The sequence below is a fragment of the Lipotes vexillifer genome, unplaced genomic scaffold (genome assembly GCF_000442215.2).
Source record: "Lipotes vexillifer unplaced genomic scaffold, Lipotes_vexillifer_v1.1 scaffold2030, whole genome shotgun sequence".
NCBI classification, from domain to species: domain Eukaryota; kingdom Metazoa; phylum Chordata; class Mammalia; order Artiodactyla; family Lipotidae; genus Lipotes; species Lipotes vexillifer.
Window position 1 is genome coordinate 420,022 of NW_006791849.1, and position 10,951 is coordinate 430,972.

Consider the following 10,951-nt stretch of genomic DNA (forward strand, 5'->3'; position numbering starts at 1 on the left):
TTCCTGCGTCTCTCCTCACTGCTTTGTGCGTGCTCATTAGAGGAAATTAGGTGGATGCCACAAGCCTGGGAACAATTAAAATCTTCCCACTTCGCCAGTTCCCAGCAGTGGTGCCCAAGTTCCTCTGATAAGCTCTCAGGTTTGCTCAGCTAGCGGGCATGATTGTGTGGCTGTGCTTTCATATTTTGAGTGATGAGTATCAGTTCATTTTACTCTAGCTAAGGATATGGACTTTTAGGGCATAGAGGAAAGAGGCCTTACAGGGACAGTCATATTATGAACCAACCAGAACAGCATCCGTGATGGATAGCGCACCACAACGAGGAATCCTGGGGCTCAGCCCAACTGGGGAGAGTGTTTCTCAAGACAGTTCTAAGCAATGGGGCTCGATGGTGGGCCAAAGTCAAGGTCCAGGAAGACAGCACCCAGCGCTGAGTCCAGAGGACAAGTTCAGACTAGAAGTTGGGAGGATTAAGAACAGGATGAGGTGGGGGTGAAGAATGGCATTGGGCAGATGATTTCGAACTAAGGTTGAGAACATTGGGAGAGTGCTAGATTGAACATACGCTGAGACTAGGAGTGGCCGCTGAAAGGATTTTGTTTTACTTGCTGGAGGGAATGGCTGACAGCTGGTGGGAAGCAGGGTGGTGTGGGAGAAAGAGCAGATCTTTGGAAAAATACGAACCTGAGATTGAATCCCAGTCTTACCATGACTGATGGGTTAAGCAACTTCACCCCTAGGCTCTCTGCTTTCTCAGTGGAGACAGGAAGACATCTATCTTGCAAGATTTGGGGAAGATCAGGGTTGTTCTAAGGACTAGACATATTACATGTGTCATGGTTTGGGTTCCACCAGAAAGGGACGTTGAGAGAAAGATTTGAGTGATGATGGAGATGCGATTATTTAGGAGATGATGAGGGGAGTGGGATAATGACGTCAGGAAAGCCATTGAAGGTTTTGTTATCAAGGCAGTGACCACTGTGGGCATCAGGTGGGGAACTCTGGAACCACGCAGAACACATGCCTCAGAGTTAACCCAACTAGGGAGTGAGGGATCTGGGAATTTCATACATACACTCTCATTGGTCGTTGGCTGAGGGCTGCTCCTAGGGGCTTTTCATTCCCTGGCACTTCTGGTCTGCCTCATCTTCAGAGAGAGCCCCCGGGCACCTGGATGCCGACAGTGGCGGATGGAAGTTGGTCTTTCCGCTCTGTTGCAGTAAGTTCTGATGGGGCGCTTGACAGTTTCTACTGCTGGCTGACGTGTTGTCTGAATTTGGACTGGGTCCCCTAAGCAAGCCAAGAGTGAAACAGTAAGTTCCAAGTCTTCCCATGTTCCAAAGAGAGGGATAAGACCCCCCAGCAGGACTGGCAAAGGAGATGGTCAAAACCTGCTTCGGGACCCTTAGCCTCTCATCTGATTCAAGGGCACAAGAGGGTTCACGGTGAAGTGTGAAGGGAGTAGGGAATTGGGGGGAGGATTTCTTCAGAGAGAGTTGATGGAGTGCTGTGCCGTTTTGTTCTCCCCACCCCCATGGGGGTGAGAGGGGTGTGTTCCCCTGACCTGAAGCCTCGTGGGAGGAGCTTTGAGGAGGACACTTGAGAGCACCGTCTGTGTCCCCTGGAGACTGGATTCCTGTGGCCTGGAGTCTGACGTGTGCCTGAGAAGTGTAAGGGGTGGAAAGCTGGCTGAAGAGGGCTGCAGTCTGGCGAGTAGCTGCACTCCCGCCAAAATCCAGTGTTTTCCTTGGTGGGGGAGAAGGCGAAGGGAAGAGAGAGAGAGAGAGAGAGAGAGAGAGGGAGAGAGAGAGAGCGGGAGAGAGAGAGAGGGAGAGAGAGAGAGCGGGAGAGAGAGAGAGGGAGAGAGAGAGAGCGGGAGAGAGAGAGAGGGAGAGAGAGAGAGCGGGAGAGAGAGAGAGGGAGAGAGAGAGAGCGGGAGAGAGAGAGAGGGAGAGAGAGAGAGCGGGAGAGAGAGAGAGGGAGAGAGAGAGAGCGGGAGAGAGAGAGAGGGAGAGAGAGAGAGCGGGAGAGAGAGAGAGGGAGAGAGAGAGAGCGGGAGAGAGAGAGAGGGAGAGAGAGAGAGCGGGAGAGAGAGAGAGGGAGAGAGAGAGAGCGGGAGAGAGAGAGAGGGAGAGAGAGAGAGCGGGAGAGAGAGAGAGGGAGAGAGAGAGAGCGGGAGAGAGAGAGAGGGAGAGAGAGAGAGCGGGAGAGAGAGAGAGGGAGAGAGAGAGAGCGGGAGAGAGAGAGAGGGAGAGAGAGAGAGCGGGAGAGAGAGAGAGGGAGAGAGAGAGAGCGGGAGAGAGAGAGAGGGAGAGAGAGAGAGCGGGAGAGAGAGAGAGGGAGAGAGAGAGAGCGGGAGAGAGAGAGAGGGAGAGAGAGAGAGCGGGAGAGAGAGAGAGGGAGAGAGAGAGAGCGGGAGAGAGAGAGAGGGAGAGAGAGAGAGCGGGAGAGAGAGAGAGGGAGAGAGAGAGAGCGGGAGAGAGAGAGAGGGAGAGAGAGAGAGCGGGAGAGAGAGAGAGGGAGAGAGAGAGAGCGGGAGAGAGAGAGAGGGAGAGAGAGAGAGCGGGAGAGAGAGAGAGGGAGAGAGAGAGAGCGGGAGAGAGAGAGAGGGAGAGAGAGAGAGCGGGAGAGAGAGAGAGGGAGAGAGAGAGAGCGGGAGAGAGAGAGAGGGAGAGAGAGAGAGCGGGAGAGAGAGAGAGGGAGAGAGAGAGAGCGGGAGAGAGAGAGAGGGAGAGAGAGAGAGCGGGAGAGAGAGAGAGGGAGAGAGAGAGAGCGGGAGAGAGAGAGAGGGAGAGAGAGAGAGCGGGAGAGAGAGAGAGGGAGAGAGAGAGAGCGGGAGAGAGAGAGAGGGAGAGAGAGAGAGCGGGAGAGAGAGAGAGGGAGAGAGAGAGAGCGGGAGAGAGAGAGAGGGAGAGAGAGAGAGCGGGAGAGAGAGAGAGGGAGAGAGAGAGAGCGGGAGAGAGAGAGAGGGAGAGAGAGAGAGAGAGAGAGAGGGAGAGAGAGAGAGAGAGCGCTGACCTAGAGATATATGAGAGAAGACACTTGGCCTAAGAAGGCCTCTTGGAGGAATGATGAGACCCAGTCTGTGGAGGAGGACCAAGGCCGAAGGGAACATCACCTCTGGTGCCAGAGGAACACAGGTGAGAGATGTGCGCCCAGGGTCACCGCAGACAGGTGCACACTCAATGCACTGAACAAAGGCTCGAGAGGGTGCATTTTGAAGAATTCCAGCCACAGTCCGCTCTCAGGGTGTGCACACTGATACGGGCTTGCCAAAACGTGGAAGAAGGCTTTTTCTAACTTGCAAAAGACAGCATCCAAAAATGGTTCTGAAGAACCTAGCGGCAGTGCAGGAATAAAGACGCAGACGTAGAGAATGGACTTGAGGACACGGGGAGGGGGCAGGGTAAGCTGGGACGAAATGAGAGAATGGCATGGACATATATACACTACCAAATGTAGAATAGATAGCTAGTGGGAAGCAGCTGCATCGCACAGGGAGATCAGCTTGGTGCTTTGTGACCACCTAGACGGTGGGATAGGGAGGGTGGGAGGGAGACGCAAGAGGGAGAGGATATGGGGATATATGTATACGTATAGTTGATTCACTTTGTTATAAAGCAGAAACTAACATACCATTGTAAAGCAATTATACTCCAATAAAGGTGTTAAAAAAATTAAATTAAAAAATCAGCCAAAAAAAGACAGCATCCATGTGCCAAGCTGAGCACCCATGAGGCTGCATCTGAAGGCAGAGGAGGTCTTTATTCTTCCTACAAAGGTTTTGTCATGTTCGGAGGCCAGTGGAGACAGAGGCCCAAAGTTCACACAAACAGCCCAGGAGGGCGAGGCAGCCAGCAGAGCCCAGCTCACAGCAGCCCTAGTCAAGCGAGACCTTTTTCTCCCCATCATTACCCTCCAACCTTGGAGGGGCAGGGCGGCTGGCTGGGGAAGGAGTCGTAGGGCAGAATTAGGACTCGCTTAGGGGAAACTCGAAAAGCTGACTGTGTCCTTTTCCCATGGCTGCTTCTGCCTGCAGCTAAGACACTACCTTCCACTGAGCTAGTGAAGACTGGAGGTTTGACCCTTGCCCTGGACTGGCCGTATTAATCACTGAATTGAAATGGTTTGGGGGATCACAGGCATCATGTTTTTATTACCTGCAAATAAGCAGATGAGCTCTAGGGCCTGTCCAACCTTCATTCGGAGACAGGGAGACCGGTGCTGGGATTGCACAAGAACTGGATTGTACACCCGCAAGCCCTGCTTTTTTGATAAGCAGGTTATGAAGAGAAAGCCTCCTGTAGGTGTTGTATGTGGAATAAATGCCATGAATAAATGGCAGCTGGTTGTACAGAGGAAGGTTAAACCAGAATTTGCAGATGGTCGGAGTGAATCCCAGGGTGTTTGTACTGGCTGATCAACCCTGGGCTGGACCAGCTCCTGGCCCGGTGAGAGGAAATGAATGATGGAGAGCAGTGTCTGTGTCACCAGGCAGAGTTGGGGGGGGGCCCTCCACCCCACAGATGACAGCTGCGGGTCAGGAGCCCCAGGAAGGCTACATTCGCTGTGTTCACGACGCCGGCTCCTGGGAGGGCGTTTTGCTTTCTCCCGCTGGACAGCAGTTGGAGAAGGGGACTTGCTCATTATTCTTCCTGAGCTAAACCTCAGGGTGGGCTGGGGACAGCACAGGGGTGGGAGCCAGGACTCGGTGCTGCCTGTATCAGCATCAGAGCACAGCCAACTGCTGGCCCCCATCTCAGATCCCAGGAAGGTGCTGATGAAATAAATCAGAACTAGGCGAAGGGATTTCTACCCACAACCTGTGCCTTCACTGCCTTCCCTGGAGAGCAGTGGAGATGTGCTTTTTTATCTGTGCCTGATTCGAGATTCAAAGAACTGTAACTGAGCTAGCTTCTTTTTCCTGCAAGACGTGCAGCTCTGTGAGGGCAGGACTGTATCCCAATTCATCTTTGAATCCCTGGGACCTAGCCCAGGGCTGGGGCTAATATGATCGAAGGAGAGTGGGCTTTAAATTCACACAAATCAGGGTTTGAGTCCTAGCTCTATCACTTACTAGCTGTGTGCTCTCAGGCAGGTCACTTCCCCTCCCTGAGTTTCCTCATCTGAAACCTGGAGATAAAAATGCCTATACCTCCCAGTTTGAGGGAAGCATAACTGTATTTAACATGCTGATTACAGTGACTGGCACCCAGCAAAATAGAACCGTACCATCATCCCCATCATTTCCCATTGATGTCTCCTCATTTCATCACACTTATGTTCAGACAGTTCTGGTTCTCTACAGAATTTAGTGCAAAAATGGTCAGATCACTTATCTACTGATGACGCTTTCCATTTTCGGTACAAATGCCTAGTTACACGGTCTGTAGACATTGTCAGAGCTGAAAATACTTTTTCATTATCAGATAAGAAGATCGCTTCTTCTCTCTTCTGCAGTCTCCTTATGCTCTAATTCTGCTCCGAGTTGGTCCTGAGGGAAAGTAATTCTTCCATGATGCTTCGGCTTTAAAGTTAAAATCAAATTTAGCACCCCAGTTCCCAACAGGGCAAACCCACCATTTTCACACACTTCCAGAATGCCAAAGAGAGGAGCTGCATCTTTTGTTTCAAGCCAGTTTCCTCCAAGTCAGTTTTCTACTGAGTCATTTACCTGAGCCTCAGTTGTGCCATCTGTAAAATGGAGCCAGTGGTACCATCCTCTCTCATAGCGTTGCTCTGAGGGTGGATGAGTGACCAGCTAACTCAGGCCATTGGCGTTGTCACTCCCATCAGCTCTGCAGTGTCAGTGGAGGAAATCAGTGGCTCTAGTCCATTACGGCTGTTGGCCAGCATCATTTCCAGGCTGAATTTGATCAGATTTGCTCTGCTGAGCGAAGCTGATCAACTCTGACACTTTTTGTGAATTCTGATCAAATACCCCATCACGTGTGACTGCCGAATCCTACTTTGTTTTTGCTGTTTAACCATTTCAGAACTCTGCAAGCTACAGAAAGAGCAAGAAAGGGAGGCAGAGTGCTTTAGGGGAACAGAGGGGCCAGGCCACAAGGTCTCTGGGCGAGCGTGGTTAGGGACAGAGCCAAAAGGAAGCAGGGCGGGATGGGGAAGGTGAAGAGGCTGGCTGCCAGGTGCAGGCGTCCGAATTCTCTCCCCTGAGCATCAGGGAGTGGGGAGAGGCATCGGAACAGAGTACCTTTCCCTTACCCGACTCAACCAAGTGACCACACATGGAAAAGTGTGCATTTCGGCCAGGCAAGTCCCCAGAGAAGGAAGGACAGGCGAGAGGGAGCGGCGCTGTGCCTGGCGCCTGACCTAGAGCGTCTGCTTAATCCTCAGTAACCCGATGAGGTGGGCCCACAGAAGTAAATTCCTCAACATTCCCCAGCTGATTCTTTCTATCTGCCAGGCCTCTCATGTTCCCATCATTTATTCAGTCTTTAACAATCATTTACTGTCAGTCACTAGACAGGTTAGCTCAGGTAGGCAGAGAAGAGAGAGGATTTCAGGTAAGCGTCGGGGTCAACAGAAGCCCAAAGCCAGGACCAGCTTTGTTTTCCCAAAGTGCTTGGGACAATGGTACCAGCAGCCTGTGCCCAAGAGAGACAAAACAGAGCCCCAGCCCCAGGAGGAGGGTCACCTAATCGTCTCTCTCCCTAAATCATAGGCTTCCCAGAAGCAATCAGAGTAATGACGATCAGTAACACTTTGCTTTGTGCTGAGCCGGTTATGGGCTAGCTTCAGTGCACCAGCCTCACTTAACCCTCACTGAGGCTCAGCGAGGTGAAACCACATGCCCAAGGACACATAGCTTGGAAGTGTTGACTGAAAAAAATGCAGAGAGTTATGTTTTATTGGGCGGACTTTCTGAGGCCTCAAGCCCGGGAGGCAACCTCTCAGATCACTCAGAGGGACTGCTCTGAAGAGGTAAGGGAGGACCCAGGATGCATAGGAGTTTTTGCAACAAAGACAAGGTCGTTGGAACATCAAATATTACTGTTAATTAAAGAGAACCAGACATCTCAAGTTAATGGATTTAGCGCTTTTCTGTGGATGGGAAGATGCAAAAGTCTGGGCTCACTGAAATCATTCCTTTGGTATGCACCTCAGCTCTCTGGGGCCAGTATCCTGTGCTTTCCCATCCCTCAGGGGGCACCACTGCGGGTGGCTGCAGGGGCTGAGGGCTTGGCAGTGGGTGGGGCAGCCCGTTTGTCTCCATCCCAGCGGTAGTGACTGATGGCTTGATGGCCGCAGCATCCTTTGTTTGCTGATACGTAGGCAACATTTCTCATTCACAGAAATAGCAGAGCTGAGGTTCAAACCCAGATCTGCCCGACTCTAGAGGCTGTGTTCCGAGCCCCCCACGCTACATCAGCCCTCCCACAGCCCTGTAGTCATGAGCTCACCCCACTTCCCTGTGGACAAGGGTTGACCCACTCCTAGAAGGGCTGTAGCAGGTGAGGGCTGCACAATAGGGAGAACAGCACGGTGGCCCTGCCGCCTAAGAGCTGTGTGATCTCCGGTCAGCGGCTTCACTTCCTGGAGCCTCAGTCCCCTCATCTGTAGAATGGGATCTATATCATGAGGTGATTGCGAGGACATCACACAGGACCTCACACTCGGGAAATGTCCTCACCGTGCACTCTCCGCCCCTCTTCGGGGCTCCCGCGCCGTCCTCACTGCTCCGTGGGAGAAACAAGGGCCAGGAGTCCCTGGAAAGTTGAAGGAAAGGCTGTAACTCCTCGCTACGTCTAGACCACTGGACCTAGAGACCAGGTCTAGGGTCTCATTCCTCTCTTTCCCCCACAGGGCTGATCACATGACACGAGGTCAATAAATGTTTCTTCTAAAAACACCCCCCCACCCCACACACACACACATTCACATACACACACACACACACATTCACATACACACACACACATTCACATACACACATACACGCACACATTCACATACATACACGTACATGCACCAATGCACACATAGGACAGGAAGGAAATACATCAGCACATTCTCCCCAGATAGCTCTGAATTGTGACATTTTATCTTTCTTTTTGCTTATCTGCACTTTCTGACATTCCTAGAAAGCACACATAACATTTTGTGGCATTATCTGAGATCTTGAAAGACATCTCACCCCATTGGTACTATAGGCTACCTCTGGGAAATGGGATGAGAAGGACTACTTAATTAAGGGGACTTTTTTTTTTTTTTTTTTTTTTTTAGAAAACAGATGGACAATTGGTATGTGACTCAGCGGAGTGGGACAGCTGAACCCTACCTGCCTGCTAGGGGGCACGCCAGCAAGACACAAGCTGGCTTCCCTGACAGAGCCCCCCCAAAACCTCAGAAACTAGAGGTGCCAAGTGCCTGTGAAGGCAGGACGGAGCGGGGGAGGTGCTGTGGGCATCTGTACTCCATCCCTCCTCCCCCGCCACGCCAGCCCAACAGCTACTCCTCCTGGTAGATGACAAAACATTTGCTGGCTGGAATCAGGTTGAGTCAGAGGATGAGAAGGTCCAGGAGAGCGCAAGGCTGAGAACACAGGGGAATTCAGTGGGAATCCGCATAATGAGTGATAAAAGCTCAAGCCCCTCCCCAGCTTGGCTCCTTACAAGCAAGAGACCACAGGATTTCTTCGGGGGCAAACTCGCTAGCCCCAAAGACTTCTGGAGTCTGCCATGAGACAGCCAGATTTCCATCCAATTGGACCATTACCGTTGGACCCGCTAGGCCTCAAGCCCCACCTGTGCACACAGAACTGTCAATCGCCTTTTTGAACAGATACCTAAGAGTCACCATCCAATTTAAAAAAACAAACAAATGACAAATCAACTGGTGAAACGTGCTGTGAAGGAAAACAGTGCAGGGTAAAGGGGATGGGGGGCGAAGGGGGATGCCATTTTGTTTTTTTGGTTTTTTTGGCGGTACGCGGGCCTCGCACTGTTGTGGCCTCTCCCGTTGCAGCGCAGGCTCAGCGGCCATGGCTCACGGGAACAGCCGCTCCGCGGCATGTGGGATCTTCCCGGACCGGGGCACGAACCCGTGCCCCCTGAATCGGCAGGCGGACTCTCAACCACTGCGCCACCAGGGAAGCCCAAGGGGACTTTTGTTTTTAAACTTTACGTGCATCCTTTTTAAATTACTTTTGTAATTTGTTATAAAGAAAAATATAAGCCACGTGGCACATGAGGGCAGAAATAGCATGACAAAACTTGCTCTTCTACTCAGTAACCTGAGTCTCAGTTTCTTCATCTGTAAAATGGAGGTAAATTTGTTATTTTGTAGAGTTCATTGTAAATATTAATGATAACGTGTGTTAAAAAGTAACTCAGCATATAGTAAGTGATTAGTAATTTAAAACTGTTATGAAGGACTTATTTGGGGGTTATTTTGTCTGTGGGTTTATTCTACATAAGCAGGTGCTTCTCTAGGGATCTATATAATGAAAAATACACCTTTATCAAACACCTAAAATTCTACATCTCACTACGGTGAAAACACATTGGAAAACATAAGGTGCATTTGAAATAGAATATCTCCTTATATTTTCTAGTATTGAACTTGACCCCTTAGGCTCCCTTAGATTCAGCAGTCATTGACAGATCTTGGACTTCTCCGTGCTGGGCAGAAAAATCTGGAGTGTTTTGTTCATATTTATTTTCTTCTTTTTCTATTCCACCACAAAGCCTTCCTCTGGCTGGAAAATTCACCAAGATCCCCACCACCACCACCCTCATCCCCAAAAGATCAGGAGGAAGTGAGCTTTACCCCAGATGCAGTGGCAGAGCTGAGCTAATTGTTTCTTCTGTCTCTGGGAATTCGCTTGCCTGTTGACCCAGCTGCCCTACACATGCTCACAAAAACCTTCTGCCAAACTTCATTAGCCATTTAGGCTTCTCTGGTGCTATTCTGAGTCCCTTATTTTCTGGCATTAATTTAAAGCAACATTTTCTCACCTCTGTCAGCATGCTTCCACAACTTAGAGGCTTAAAAAAATGAATTGTAATGGATTTTGTCATAAATTGCCTAAAATCAAAATATTTGGTTTCATCTCCTCTTTCATTTCCAAATGATTAGCAGCAGCTGCCTGTAGCACCTGTTGGGAAGGACTCAGACCATTCCCAGGCTAAACATAAAAACAAAACCAAAACAGAACAACACCAAAAAATCCCACCATAGCCTTATCAATTAATATTTTCTGTTAATGAGTTACGGGTGTCTGCCTTGGGCATGAAATCAAGGGCTCATGGCACATCTGACACCACAGACCTAAAAAAGCACTTTCTCCTTTCATGCCAAAGAAGCAAATTGGTGGGAATTCCCTGTGATACAGTGTGGAAATAATAACAGCTGTTATTTATGGAATACCACTCTGAGTGAGGGGTTTTCCATACACAATACATCTTATAGAAACTCCCCAGTTATCAGGACAGTTGTAGTTGCAAGTGTCAGACAACCAGTTCACACTAGCTTAAGCAAAAAGGAAATCATGCAAAGGGAATTATTTGGATTCATGGAACTAAGAGAACTGAATTAATGCTTAGAATCACAGGAACCAACCTCCAAAACTGGCTCCAGAAACTTACTCTCTCCATCTCTCATTTTTACTTATCTCTCTTTGTCTTTGCCTGTTCATCACATTTCCTCCTACTATAAACAGGCCTATTCCATGTGAAGAGGAACATGGTTGCCATTTCCCCGATGAATATAAAGTTCTACTTTCTTCCAACATGGGTACATCAGTCCCAGGGAAAAATTCTTATTGGACTGTTTGGGTCACATGACCATTCCTTGGACCAATCACTGTTGTCAGATGATTTGACCAGAATTGGGTTATATTCCCATCCTTGAGTATAGACTAGAAGACAAGTTAAAAAGTTGAATAGGCTGATAAAACAGGGCCACTGTGAATAGTTGCGCAGGTTG

At 49.8% G+C, this 10,951-nt stretch overlaps 1 protein-coding gene across 1 annotated transcript in view; it reads left to right on the forward strand.

The window, feature by feature from the left end:
* LOC103086678 (octapeptide-repeat protein T2-like) overlaps positions 1-3,023 on the forward strand; it is a 4,983-nt gene extending 1,960 nt beyond the window's left edge. The window contains exons 2-3 of the mRNA XM_007464870.1: positions 2,181-2,234; positions 2,919-3,023. Of these exons, the coding sequence (XP_007464932.1) occupies positions 2,181-2,234; positions 2,919-3,023 (159 nt within the window). The remainder of the gene's footprint in view (positions 1-2,180; positions 2,235-2,918) is intronic.
* Positions 3,024-10,951: the final 7,928 nt, after the last annotated feature.